Genomic DNA, 13,363 nt, shown 5'->3' on the forward strand with positions numbered 1-13,363 from the left:
GTATTCAGGCTATGCCATGTCACAGGGAATGTGTGGTCTGGGAGACAAACACACAAATAATAAAAACCTTACAATATCGCAAAGCTTTATTTCTGTGACAGGAAATCAAAATGCAGTTGATTTGAAAAATATTGAAAAATATATATATAGAGAGAAAAATACTGTTATAAAAAAATTCTGAAAACATTTATCTTCTCTTTTGGAATATATTCCCTCTGCCAGGTCCTCCTCGTCCGCGACCCCTGGCAGCCACTGTTAAAACACATTAAATTGATTTATAAAAGGGATTCACAACCAATTTCTCAACAAACACTACTAATGATGGAAAGATAAGCTCATGAGGATACAGAAACAATTAACTATGCATGCTTCAAACAAGAGAAAAGAGAAGGCAATGTAGAAGACTATGTGAAGGAAAAAAAAAATGTGTACCTTGCGCTTTGAGAATGGCTGCTTTGCCTCGGCCAGCTCCAGCTGCTTGGTTTTTGTTCTTCATACTCTTCAACATAGGAGCATTTTTCAACATGTCAGGCAGGATAAGGAACCTTATTTTACTACCACGGATGTAGACCTGCTCTAGTTGGGCCACACGGCCATCCCTGTATGTCACAGTGATATTTGCCATCTGCAGAGAGAGGAGAAACAGCACATAATGAAAGTGGTTGGTACTGTCTGTAGTAAATTCATTTTTCTACTAAATAACTGCATTTTCATCTGGTGCTCTGTAAATACTCAAGTATGCTGATGTCGGAGTTGTGTGCGTGTGCATAAAAGAGTCACAAGTTGCATGAAGCAAAAAAAGTTGTGGTGCTCCCAGTATAGTCTCCTAGCCAGGTTTTTCTTCTCTACAGATTCAGTTTGGCATCGATAGCAAGACCTTTCAGTAGTGAGCCAGAGAGGCAAACCAGTGATAATCAATTAATCACACTGGCTGCTAACTGTTGTCTAAGTATCATAAAGCAAAGAACAGAGTAATGAAATGTTATTCATCTCTGCAATTGTTCATATCAGTGCGCATGTAAGTGAAAAAAAACATTTATTTATAAAGTGTTTTGTTTATTTATACTCTCTATTTAACTGATAGCCTAATAGCGAATATATATGAAGGTCTACAATTTAGATTTTCAAACAGAATTACCTGCTATTTTATTATAAGAATTTCCATGTTTGCAGCTATTGTCAATCATCATTATTTTCTGTTTCTATTGTTGTATTTGATAAAGATTTTGATGACTTAATTGTATTCAAGCATTTTTCAGGTGGTTCAAAGTAAATTTAATTAGGTGCAAACATGGCCATAGGGAGGTCCTTTTCACCTTCTTGACATATAAATTCAACTTGACAAAGCCACAGAGAAGCAGTGTGCTGAGATCAATTTAACTCTGCATTCTTCAGGACTACATTTTTGCAAGAAGAACAAGGTGCCACACTAACTTAATATCTCACAGGAGTGAGAAACATTGCTAAAGGTCTCTCACTGTGCAGTGCAATATGCAAGAGATTGCACTACCTGGCAATTCATGTTATCCTCTGCCTCAATAAGTTTACCCCGATACACCTCCCCAGTGTTGGTTTCACAAGTGACAATGTGTCCCTCTGCTTCATGGAGGACTTTGATGGGCACACCGATTGACATCTTCAGAGTGTATGTAGTTACTTCTTGAGAGAAATGCAAGAACAAAATTTAAGATTAAGAGCCATTGCTGCTCAACTAATCCAAAAACACTAACAATACTATATAAATCAATAAGACTTATTTAGTACTATATAATGATGCTTCTTTAACAATGTATAGTTTCTAATATTCCTGTAGAAATATTTTACAGTAAACTGATTACAATACCGTGTAGTAACCTTTGGTTAACTTTACTCATTGACTGAATATACTATAAACATAATAACAACAGAAATACAGAAATCCCTGTAGTATTACTAAAGATCCCTCTCATAATACTAGGTTAGCTAGCATCACAAACAGCGTCGTCAGTTGTTGGTTTAAGGAATTTTGGCAACATGGGGTGCAGAGCAAGAGAGCAGTTTACCCTAAAAACTACATAAAAGGCAAAGGCGGCAAACTATTTTTTTTTACAAACAAAACAGACTTTAACAGAGTAACAATAATTGAATAAAATTACCCGAACGTGAGCGCGTACCCAGGGTCTAATTTTGATTTTTCCCATAAAGAATTTCCGGGTTATTATTCTGAAACTGACGTAGGCCGCCACCTATCGCACTGGATGTTGAATGACGTCCTCTCTCCATTTCTAGTATCTTGCTTTAATACTCCAACACGATTAACGCAGCAAATGTAGTTTTTTTGCGAAGAGGCAGACTCCTACTCTGTTAAGCTTCTTTTTCAGAAACGTAATTTTCATATCGATAAAAATGAATTGATACATTGGTTGTAAGTGTATTTTACTGCAGGGGGCGCATGCATGTGTTTTTTTCGAAGTGTACTTTGGGTCGGGTTGAGAGCAAGGAAGTAAGAATCGGCTACTAACCGGGATTTTGCGCTATTTAATTTAGCTATTCCCCAGAGAAGGGCAATATTTCGCTCACTGAGTCGATTACTGAACAGACGGTCCCAGTGAACTGAAGGGAGACAGTAATAGCGAACCCACAACAGCTATTTGAGCATATGAAGCAAATGCTGTTTGAGCATATAAAGCCGGTATACTTAATGGAATGATGTTATCGTAAATGACCGAATGAAGGACTAGCTAACTCTACATGGAAGTTAGAGACACTTGCTAGTTACATAATGACAGGTAAGTTAGCTACGATAAAGATCTTGAAATTTAAAGTTAACGGTATGCGTACCTGGTTTCAGGACAGTTAGCTAACCATCGCCAAATAGGAATTGATAATGTAACGTCAAATTAGGAATTAGCGACACAGTGTATTTCGGTAATGTTAGCTGATCTGATATGAACTGCTGACGAACATGACATAACGACTAAGTTGGCTAAAATTAACTAGTTTCAGAAGTTGCTATCAACAACAGGAGGAAAGCTACTTCATTGTGATCACATACCTGTTAAGCTTTTTGTGGTTAAGGTCAAATAACAAATATAAGTTTCCAAGTTTAACCAACATTTTGTAGATGATGTCGTTCTATTGAATGTACCAATTATCCGACAGCTTTACCACTGGGACTGCGGTTTGGCGTGTTCGCGAATGGTATTAAAGTAAGTACCGAACTTCACGTCTTCTTTAAAAATTTTATAGTAAGGTTACAGTTATTCAGCATGTATATTTTTCGTTTTAGCCTAAAGTGACTGAATGAATTTTCACTAGTAGAAATACTAATTCAACATATCTTTAATTTAGTTTTGACTAGTTTTGATATGCCTTAGATGTATATGTAGTTTCAGATCTCAAAAGATCTCTACTCTTGAGTTATCGATATCTAGAATTCTCTTTTGACTATAAAAAATAAGTCAGAATGCAGTAATTACTAGTTGACTAGTAATTACTACTTTTTAAACTCTGTATATGAATTACATTAAAATGAGCAATAAGTAAAAATAAGCTAAGTCATCATAGCTTTACAGATGTCTTCACTGAAGTTAATGAGATTTAAAATGTTATATATAGTTGTAGAGATCTACAATTCTAATTCTTACTAGTTAAAATTATGATTCAGCTCTATCCAATAGTTTAATAAATACATAAACAACTATGAGATTTCATGCATATTTATGAGAGCGTTATTAGGCAGGAAAAGGGTGGTATGTGTACAGCAAGTCAGCGCAGGGCACAAGAAGGAGAGGAATAAAGGGTATAAGAAGAATTCGACCTATTCAACGGAGTACGAAATGTAATCATATTAGAGAGGGAGTGACTGGAGTGCTCCAGGAACATCAACAATAATATTTTAGCAACCAGAGGATTTATCAACAGTTTAACTAACTAACAGGTCTGCCAAGTAGCTTTACTGGCCTTAGGAGTCGAAATAAAGTAGAGTTCAATTTGTGATTTCATTATCTAGGTTTTATTTTAGATCTAGTTGTACTGCACTATAAAGTTTTAAAAGTAGGTTAACTTGTGATCTGACCTCTTATTAAGTCTGCCTGATGGATGCATCAGTGTAAAATAAACATAATAAAATAAAATAAATAAATACATTTTTGAGACCAGCTATTGCAGAAGTCCTTTTGTCTGGCCTAGTTCAAGTTAAAATCTATGTCTTGCGTAGCCAACAAATTAAAAAAATGTAACGTTAACCAGAATTTAACAAAATAAGCTAAAAATACATCAGCAGGTATTAACAGTTTTGCAAGCCATGAGAAATACATTTTAATATCAATAAATAGACCAGTTTGAAAGCCAGAGTATCCTGCCAATTCAGGTAAATGCTGGCAAGAGATCTGCTAGGGCTGTAACCCTACACAGTGAGAGGCCATTTTTATAAGTTGATTCATCAAACTTCATAGTAGTAGAAGTAACCTGCCAATGAGTGACTTTTACATTGAATTATAGTCTAAGGAATCTGCAGTAAGCATGTGACAGAGAAAACAGATATGGTGTCTTCTACAAATATGGGTTCTGACTAGTAAGAAGTCAGCTTTAGATATCTGAAATTGAATTTATAACTAATCAGAACACTGATTATTACTAGTCATAATTATATATCAGTGAGTGACATTTTCAAAAGGGAGATCTGTAATGTTTATAGTTATTACTAAAAAGTTATATGTTTATCTGTAATAACGTTAAAGAGATCTGTAGTACATTTTTGACTAGTAAAAATAACATTGGTATATATCAATATAAGTTTCACTAGTAAATTTTTTTTTTCTTATTCTTACTAGTCATTATATTTTGACTAGTTGGAATTGCGTTTTTCCTAGTAAAAACAGAGTTATTACTTGTATTGCTGGTGTTAGTTTAGGCTCCAATATTTTGCCATAAGCAAGCTTTATCGTACATCACTGTGTTGCTCTTTTTCAAACTCACCAGATATCTTCATCCAGTGAGTGAGGAGGAGTTCCAGGGAGCCTGTTGGGATCTAAAGTTGACGGAGAGCGTATGGACTATTGACCTTGCATATCTCATGTGTCAGCTAGGTGTAAAGCACTGCTTCTGCACACAGACATTAGGAGTGGACAAGGGCTTCAGAAATCAGGTAGGCAACTGCATACATAGAATTCTTTTTTTCATTTAGTGAATATGTATTATCAAATAGCTGTAGTTGGTTACAAACATTGTTCATTTGTAAGATGCATTTTCTCTACAGTCTTTGAGTCCCACAGATGCTAAATTTGCTAACACACTTGCTCTTTGACCCTGCACAACCAGAAAACTGTGACATCCATGTTAATGCAAAAGATGATAAAATGTTACAGCCTGACTCAGGCTTAAATGGCTATTAATAATGATCCTGTCTTTGTTTTTCTTGTAGTCATTCTACAAAAAGCATTTTGACACAGAAGAAGACAGAGTCAATGAACTCTTCCTGAAAGCAGAGGGCAAAGGAGTAGTGGTGAAAAAATGGTATAGTGAGCTTGTTCCTGTGAATGCATTACAATACATGATTATAGCAATTTCCAGTTTAGATTCCTACCCAGATGTTCTCTTCAGTAATAATTTCTGTGTAATTATTCCATTGTTCTAACGCATGTATTTTGTCTTTAGTACTGTGACTGTTCAGGAGATCCAGGCTCATCTGGACCAGGGTCATGTGGCCATTGTGCTTGTCAATGCTGTAGTTCTGGTGTGTGAACTATGTTCGACTCCGGTCAAGTACTGCTGCTTTCTCCCTGTGGGTCAGAAGTGTTTCTGTCGGAAGCCTGAATACCAGGGCCACTTTGTGGTAGTGTGTGGATTTAACCGTACCACTGGCTGCATCTTTTATAACAACCCTGCATACTCTGACCGTAAGTATTGCATGTGTGTAAGAGTGAAGTCTCTGAATGGATTCATTGGAAAGCAAGCAGTAAACTTTTTTTTTTTTTTTTAGAAAGATACAGCCATTAGCTTCAATGTAGCAGTCCTTCTTACGTAATTAATGTATCACATGTACATTTCTAACAACACCAAACAAAATACAATTTACCTACATTATTTAGCTGCAGCCGGACGACTAGGGTCCTTTCTGTGTGGAGTTTGCATGTTCTGCCCCTGTCTGCGTGGGTTTCCTCCGGGTAATGCGGTTTCCTACCACAGTCCAAAGACATGCAGTCAGGCCAATTGGACACGCTAAATTGCCCCTAGTTGTGAATGTGTGTGTGATTGTGAGTGTGAATGTATATGTCTGTCCGTCTGCCCTGCGATGGACTGGTGACCTGTCCAGGGTCTATCCTGCCTTCTGCCCAGTAACAGCTGGGATACGCTCCAGCAACTCCCCGCGACCCAGAAGGATAAGTGGTTTAGAAAATGTGTGTGTGTGTGTGTGCGTGTGTATGTGTATTTAGCTACACAATTTTTTTTCTCAACAGAACAGCGCTGTCTAGGAGAAAGTCTTAGCAATCTATGGTTGGTCAGTAAAAGTAATAGCAATTAGAGCGACTCAGTGACTCATGGACTCTCTCTTTATGGACAGGTGTGTGCTGCACTAGCATTAGTAATTTTGAAGAGGCAAGAATGAGCTATGGAACAGACGAGGACATTCTTTTCATCTTCAAGGACAGTTGATCTTTCAAAGATGACTGACTTTTCACTGTGAGAGCCCTGATTGGCTGGGCTGCAGTTTTCTCAGCAACTCACTGCACTGCTGGAAAATAACAGGTAGTATGATCCTTCTTGGGCTTTTGTTCTCCTTTGAGGAAATATACGGTCGAATTGTACTGCTAAGTCACTTCAGACCACGGTGCTAAACAAGCCATATGACAAGCTCAAATGTGCTTAATGCTATAATACAAGAAACAATGGACAGAAAAGACTGAAAGATAATTAGTCTAAGTATACTCTAATTTCCTTCTAGCTACTGACAAAGAAGGGAAAATTGAAGTATTGTATAGTGCTTTTGTGATGAAATGGCTTCTTTATAGACCTGTAAAATTATAAAGTCAACAGTATTTTAAATTCTTTTTGTAATTTCTTTACTTTCTTTTTAATTTCCTTTGTGTGGTCACTTCAGTTTGTAGGCATATTAGTATGGTTTAATGCCAGTGAAAGATGGAGACTTTCAAAAACTCAGGTAGAGATGACCTCGTCAAACCCAACTCACGAAGAACACCTCATATAAGATATAATGCAAGTGGATTCATTGTGCCATTTCTTTATGGACAAACATGGAAAAAATGTAGATCTGTCACAGCCTCATTTTTGTAGTGAAACGTGGGTGTGATTGCTTATGACACATCAACTGTAGTGTTACCTTACATGTGAGATATGCAATCGCAGAAGGCCCACTATTCATTTACTGAAGAGGAAAAGAGTACTCAACAATGCAGCACCTACAGGAACTATGTACCTGTTAACTGGTTTAAAGGCCAAATTATACTTTTTTCTGCAAATCTGTAAACACATGGATTGGGCACGGATGTTCACATAGGTCCTTGCAGAAATGCACTGGGGGGCAGTGTCACATTACCAAACCACAAAGCATCTAAAAATCATCATCATCATCATGGTGGTTCCCATTTCCAACCCGGTCCACCCTGACATTATAATTACAAAAGAACACTTGAGAAACCAATTCTTACAGTGTTTACATAACTGTCATGAAGTACTGGTTAGCTACTGCAATGATATTTGACATTTTCTTTATTTAAGACCTTATTTCATAAAGTTGTAATAAGAAACTACCTAACTAAATAGCTGTTTACCCTTGTGAATTTAACTATGACTTTCCCTCTTTCTAATAGTTTATTTATTACCTTGTGTTATGCAGTGGGTGTTTGTTTACCTATTGTACTCCATTGAGAGTCCCTCGTGGTACTGCCACAGCTGAAATAAATTAGCCTTGGGACTGTTAAAGTCTTCATATGAAATGATGCTAGTTGGCTAACTAACTGCTACTGTCCAAAGTGTGCCTTGACCAAATGGTTAATAAATAGATGAATTCTTAGACCCTTTAGCCGTTTATGTACCTAATTTAGAAAAAAATAGATGTGTTGACCAGTGAGCCTGAAAACATTACAATTTTAATTTTTAGTGTTATTATTTTATTACATTATTATTACCTTGTTGTTTAAATTATTTGATTATTCTTATTTGATTCTTTGCTTCCATAATTGTTGTTTATTTGTAAATTAGGGATCTCCCTCAGTGAACTTACCCCAACTGCGTTGTTCTGAGATGGCCGCCCACCCTGTAAAATAAATCGGCTTTGAGCTTTTCATAGTCATCATATGAAATGATGCTAGCTAGCTTTGCCCAAGTTGTTCCCCCAGTGAACTGATTAATTGAAATCCTTCAAAATGTTTGTGACACTGTTGTGTGAAGTCAAAATAGTGCTTTAAGGCTTGTATCAAAGTAGCCAAATCACATGTTTTCAGAAAACAAAGATTCCTTATGACATGCTGTTTTGATTCAAGCCTTCCTATCATTATTTTCTCTATTATATTCCTAAATTATTTCATAGAGCTATATAAATATTATATTCAGTCTATACCTCTGCTACACAGTATGTCCAAAAATAAAAACTTCATTAAATGTCTAACAATATGAAAGATTATTTTTACATGAAGGCCCACGCACTCAATTTTGCTTATTAACATCCAAATTGTTGGGTCTTGATGTTTTTGTTTTGGGTTTTCGTAATGCATTTGCAGATGTTGCACATGTATGCTATTTAAAACATCTCAAAACAGTGAATGATTTTCTGAAGTGATCACTTCAAAGCTTCATATTTCTCCCATCACTGAGGGACAGTCCAAGTTTATTTTATTGAAATATGCTTGCTTTGTCTCCATAAGTTCTCTGTGTAGCTATTTTTTACTTGCCCAGATAAAATGAATTAGTCCTGGGGCTGTTGCAGTCTTCATCTGCACCTTGCCCAAATGGTTCCTCCAGGACTTTGGCAAGCAAGAAACATGTACTGTGGTGGAGAGCACCTTGTAGCTTTCTAGCTAAACTAATAATATCCAACTCCTCTCTCTTGGTTAGCAGTGTCATTTATCATTTAATAGTTGTTGTTAGATTGAAGATGTGAACCGATCATGTACTGAACAGTGGATTTAAAATTGTGCATTGCCTTCATGTATTTGGCGTCCATGTAAGAGAACTTATTTGATTGTTTTGAAATAATGCAGGATGCAGTGGAACAATACCAACATAAATATTAAACCAGTCAGCAAATAGCTATATCATTACGTCATCTCACCGAGCAGTTCTGTGGCCCTGAGCACAGGTAGGTAACTGCATCTAGAAAACCATGCTGAGCCTGGTTTGTAACCGTTTCATGTTGAACCTAGTCTGCGTGGATATGCCAACCATTTGGCAGTGCAGTGGAAAAAGGTAACCTGTGTGTGATTTCAGCCAATGGAACAGTGTCTATGATATGAGGAGGGCCAAGCAGCATGTGAATTGAAATAAGTTCAAATGAACATGAATACAGTGAAACAAAAAAATGTTTTCAGAAAGTTGTCGATGTGTGAGATGGCTAGAACACAGAAGTTTTTGTTTGTTCACTCTAACATTTTATCATGGTTTTTGTCTGTACAGCGTTTGCGAAGGGTTTAATCTAAAAAGGGTTTTGATCTAAAAGAGGAATAGAGTAGGAATAGCGTACAGTATAAAACAGACTTTTTACAGACAGATTTATGCTGAGAAAAGAATTCTTTATTGCAGAATTTGTGGTTCTGCACACCACAGTCCCCACTTATACACCAGTATAGTTCATAGGCAGTGTAATACAACACAGTTAATGTAGCCTCATTTGTTGACTGTTTAGTGTTTAGTTCAGAGTAACAGGGTAATTAAAATAGGGTAATGTTTTGCAGTTTATTGGTTTATAGGATTGCTTCGAAATAGTACCAAAACCATAGAGGGAGTTTATCACAGATCTTTATTTCGACAGTTGTCTCATCAATGGCAAATTTCCTTATTAAAAACATTTTTGACAACATGGAATAAATGACTGCACTGTTGTGTCCCACTTCCTTTACTATATGTTAATTTAATGTTGACTCATGAAGGATAAATGTTTTCTACACATTTTTAAAAATATGGATGAAGGGGTTAGCTTGTTTTCAATAATTTCAGGTTGTGTATTTTTTTGAGAACTCAATGTTAATGTTGCAAACTTTTAAATGTAACAGTGCAATGATCAAAACATTAAAACATGATCATTTTAATTACTAATGCATAGTCTGTTCTTTGGAGCTGCCACATTGTTACATATAACACCGTCATCATTTGAAGCGTAACCAGCGAAAACATAAACATCTAGAAACTCCAGCTTTTCCGACAACAAAATGTTCATTCATACACCACAAACAAAAAGCTATCCAGTAAAGCTGTGTGTGGGTGTGTGAAGGTGTAGGGCCCAAGAAGTTTTCTGTGGTCTTGGGACCAGTTCCTGATAAATTTACTCCATAACAATATTGGGCTTGAAGTCATCTCGGACAGCCTTGGTGAGTTCCTCTGCATACGTATCATACCTCCCTGTCATCTGCAGAAAGATTTGTAGTTTATATAAGGGTGGGCATACAGGCCAAGTTTGTGACATCCACAGGTATTCAAACAATACTAATGACATTCCTGAATCTTTATGGAATCTGAACTGCAGAGTTTTATTTCACTTTTCATTCAGCATTTATGATAATGTTGAGTGTGTTTACATGCACTTAATCTGATAGCAGCAGAAAATCAGATTTTCAGTCATTTGTTCGAGATGTTTACATGCACTTGGGTTTTCTAAAAATAGAACAGAGTTTGGTAATTGGATTTCTGCTCTGCAGCCCACCAATAAGCTTCCAGAAGAAGGACGTGACAAAAGTTCAAACTGCCTGTCTTGGCTTTTTTTTAAAGCATGGAGTCACTTTACTAGTAAATATGAATATACATTATCTAGAAGATGAATGTTAAAATTGCTAATTTTATCAAGCACGTAGTTGGCTTCAGTATTGCTTCAAAAGTGTATTGTGTTAAATGCTGCTTGCTGTTTCCGGGACAGCTCTACCATCCATAAGCTAAAAAACCTGATTACTGAGTTAAATCCAGGTCTCTTTATCAGACTTCTTGAAATCTAGTAATGGTCGTAGTCTGAAAAGTCTGAGTATGCTGTTTACATGACCACTTGAATAATCAGATAATTACTGAAATCCGACAATGACTGTATTTTTCGTGTGCAATGTAAATGCAGTCAATGTTGTAATGCCTGTACTAAACTTTCTAAAATCTTGAAGAAAAGATTTAGAGATCCAGGCCTGATTTTTTTCAGGTGTCATAGAGAAAGAACACTGAACTTAGGTATGTGACTTGTGCAAAATGCATAAATTGATACCTGTTCAGCATTCTTATTCTGAGACGTTTGCTTAATATGTCTAAAAGCTCCAAGTGGTGGATCCCAACACTAAAGACTGAATTTGGAAAGTTAGTAAAGTAATTTGAAACTTTAACGCTTTATAAAATTCTCAATATATACTTAGAAGAAAATGTATACAAGATGGTAATTTATCTGTATAGCATGTGTTCCTAACGCACCTTGAAGTTCCACATGTCTGCAATTTGCCGGTTTAGGTTCAAGTCTAGTTCAACGACCAGTAACCCATCATGGATTCTGGATAGACCTGGGGATCGACTTCCATCAGGTGCAGCCACGTAGCTGGAGCCATAAAAGTGGCCTAATTCATGATGTCCTGCAAAAGAGGAAAGGAATATAAAATAATTTGTCAATAAACGGTTGTTTAACACAATCTTTCAAGTTACATGAAATCCCTTTTCCAAGGCACATACGGGAACAATGACTATGACTTCCGGTAAGTAACATATCAAACGTGCATGAATGTGAGCATGAACATAACTAGTCTGCTAGTGCGTTTACAACTCTCTGCTGCCTTTTCCATCATCCCTGTCTCTGACTCAAGTGGTTTATAGCTATGCATTTAGTCATCTGTTAGCACCACTAGACATGACACCAATATCCCTGTGACATTCTCAGCTTGGTTGAGGGAAATAATTACCTTTCTTCCCATCTCCAGATGTGAACTCATTCTTGAAATATTCCTGGGTGAAAAGATGAGCACATTCAATGTAAAACTTGGAAGCTTGGAGCTTGGAACAACAATAATAAAAGAGTCTGTCCTAAACAATTTGCAACTGAAGGATAGTGTGTCATGAAGCCTTCTTGAAAGGGCTCATAAAATGTCCATACTTCTTAATAGTCCTTCAAAACTAAATAACATAAAAAAGGGTTTTGCTTAAGGATCTAACAAAAATTTTTATTCAAGAAAGCAATGTTGCGTGTTTTTGTATAATGTTGTACATTAGAGTACATTTCTTCCAAAACTTTTGTACTTTCTAAAGTACAAAATATCAAAGGCTACTACTGTTATCAAATTGATGGCAAAGTGAATTGAAGGCCGAGTGAGACTGGTCCTCACCATTAGCTGGCTCACACATTCTTTTCAAATATCATTTATGTGGAATGAAAATAAAATTACCATATAACTATACTTAAAAAGCCAAAAGTTTCTTGAATATGTTTGTTTTCTTCATTATAAGCTACATACCGTCCCAACTCTGTTGATGGCACAGGTGAAGCAGTGGTTGGCAATGGCAGCATTTCTTGCTTCAATTGACCACATTGGTTCACTGTAACACAAATCCAGTACTTATTTAGCAAAGTAACTTGATCTGTTTTTGTGGAAGAAAGACAACTGTGTATGTATCCTACCTGAGAGCTCCCACTGTGGCTGAAGGGTTGAAGATGATCTCAGCTCCATGCATGCTGTACATGAACCAGTTAAGAGGGTGATGGCGGCCAAAGCAGATATTCACACCTATTTTTCCAAACTGTGTCTGAAAGACACGGTGTCCTGTGTTGCCCTCCATATAATATGCCGACTAATAAGAGGGAGACAGAAAACACAGTGAATTTAAAACAATAGTTTCAGAAACAAAGGTGCAGAATGTGAACTTTAATTCAAGTGTATTACAACTACACTCACATTACTGCAGCATGTTATACAGACCTCCCATTGCAGGAGAATATAAGTAATTGGACAGATGATCTACAGTTGATTCTTGATGTGACATTAGCATAAATGGTACAGTGACCCAATTAATAGAGTTTTTGGGAGGGCCAAGAGTGTTTGTCTAGGTAGACTGATCCCAATCGTACCTTATACACTGATTAACATGTGCATGGCTCCCAATGCTACATCACCCCCAATATAATTACATCACTGTAGCAGCATGTGTGTAATATGAGAATGCTGCAGTTCGACCCTGTTGAAGAAATCCACCTTTT

General features: G+C 36.6%; 3 protein-coding genes across 5 annotated transcripts in view; 1 reads left to right on the forward strand and 2 right to left on the reverse strand.

The window, feature by feature from the left end:
- Nucleotides 1-64: 64 nt before the first annotated feature.
- Nucleotides 65-2,192, reverse strand: snrpd3 (small nuclear ribonucleoprotein D3 polypeptide). 2 transcript variants are annotated; one of them, XM_036562810.1, is made up of 4 exons: nucleotides 2,136-2,192; nucleotides 1,511-1,656; nucleotides 433-625; nucleotides 65-252 (listed from the first exon to the last, which is right to left on the reverse strand). In XM_036562810.1, the coding sequence occupies exons 2-4, from the start codon at nucleotides 1,634-1,636 to the stop codon at nucleotides 188-190; spliced, it is 384 nt and encodes a 127-aa protein (XP_036418703.1). In that variant the 5' UTR covers nucleotides 1,637-1,656; nucleotides 2,136-2,192; the 3' UTR covers nucleotides 65-187. The 2 variants fall into 2 exon arrangements, with proteins under 2 accessions (XP_036418703.1, XP_036418702.1); XM_036562809.1 differs by having other exon boundaries at nucleotides 1,511-1,659.
- A 111-nt stretch (nucleotides 2,193-2,303) lies between these two features.
- Nucleotides 2,304-10,244, forward strand: gucd1 (guanylyl cyclase domain containing 1). Of its 2 annotated transcripts, none has more exons than XM_036562802.1 (6): nucleotides 2,304-2,768; nucleotides 3,104-3,188; nucleotides 4,963-5,128; nucleotides 5,405-5,496; nucleotides 5,638-5,879; nucleotides 6,545-10,244. In XM_036562802.1, the coding sequence occupies exons 1-6, from the start codon at nucleotides 2,762-2,764 to the stop codon at nucleotides 6,634-6,636; spliced, it is 684 nt and encodes a 227-aa protein (XP_036418695.1). In that variant the 5' UTR covers nucleotides 2,304-2,761; the 3' UTR covers nucleotides 6,637-10,244. The 2 variants fall into 2 exon arrangements, with proteins under 2 accessions (XP_036418695.1, XP_036418696.1); XM_036562803.1 differs by having other exon boundaries at nucleotides 2,463-2,482.
- The window catches only part of upb1 (ureidopropionase, beta), a 33,456-nt gene continuing 30,029 nt past the window's right edge, over nucleotides 9,937-13,363 (reverse strand). Inside the window, exons 6-10 of the mRNA XM_036562801.1 lie at nucleotides 12,788-12,957; nucleotides 12,624-12,705; nucleotides 12,075-12,117; nucleotides 11,596-11,750; nucleotides 9,937-10,561 (exon numbers count right to left, since the gene is read on the reverse strand). Coding sequence (XP_036418694.1) covers nucleotides 10,478-10,561; nucleotides 11,596-11,750; nucleotides 12,075-12,117; nucleotides 12,624-12,705; nucleotides 12,788-12,957 — 534 coding nt within the window. The 3' untranslated portion in view covers nucleotides 9,937-10,477. The remainder of the gene's footprint in view (nucleotides 10,562-11,595; nucleotides 11,751-12,074; nucleotides 12,118-12,623; nucleotides 12,706-12,787; nucleotides 12,958-13,363) is intronic.

This window comes from Colossoma macropomum, unplaced genomic scaffold, assembly GCF_904425465.1.
Source record: "Colossoma macropomum unplaced genomic scaffold, Colossoma_macropomum, whole genome shotgun sequence".
Lineage (NCBI taxonomy): Eukaryota > Metazoa > Chordata > Actinopteri > Characiformes > Serrasalmidae > Colossoma > Colossoma macropomum.

Bases quoted from the DNA above. Each gene is read 5' to 3' on its own strand.
- snrpd3 (XM_036562810.1), bottom strand. From the start codon at position 1,636: ATGTCAATCGGTGTGCCCATCAAAGTCCTCCATGAAGCAGAGGGACAC. The intron at 626-1,510 runs GTAGTGCAATCT...CTCTCTCTGCAG, and splicing joins AGGATAACATGAATTGCCAG to ATGGCAAATATCACTGTGAC. The intron at 253-432 runs GTACACATTTTT...GTGTTTTAACAG, and splicing joins AGCCATTCTCAAAGCGCAAG to TGGCTGCCAGGGGTCGCGGA.
- gucd1 (XM_036562802.1), top strand. The intron at 3,189-4,962 runs GTAAGTACCGAA...CAAACTCACCAG, and splicing joins TGTTCGCGAATGGTATTAAA to ATATCTTCATCCAGTGAGTG. The intron at 5,129-5,404 runs GTAGGCAACTGC...TTTTTCTTGTAG, and splicing joins ACAAGGGCTTCAGAAATCAG to TCATTCTACAAAAAGCATTT.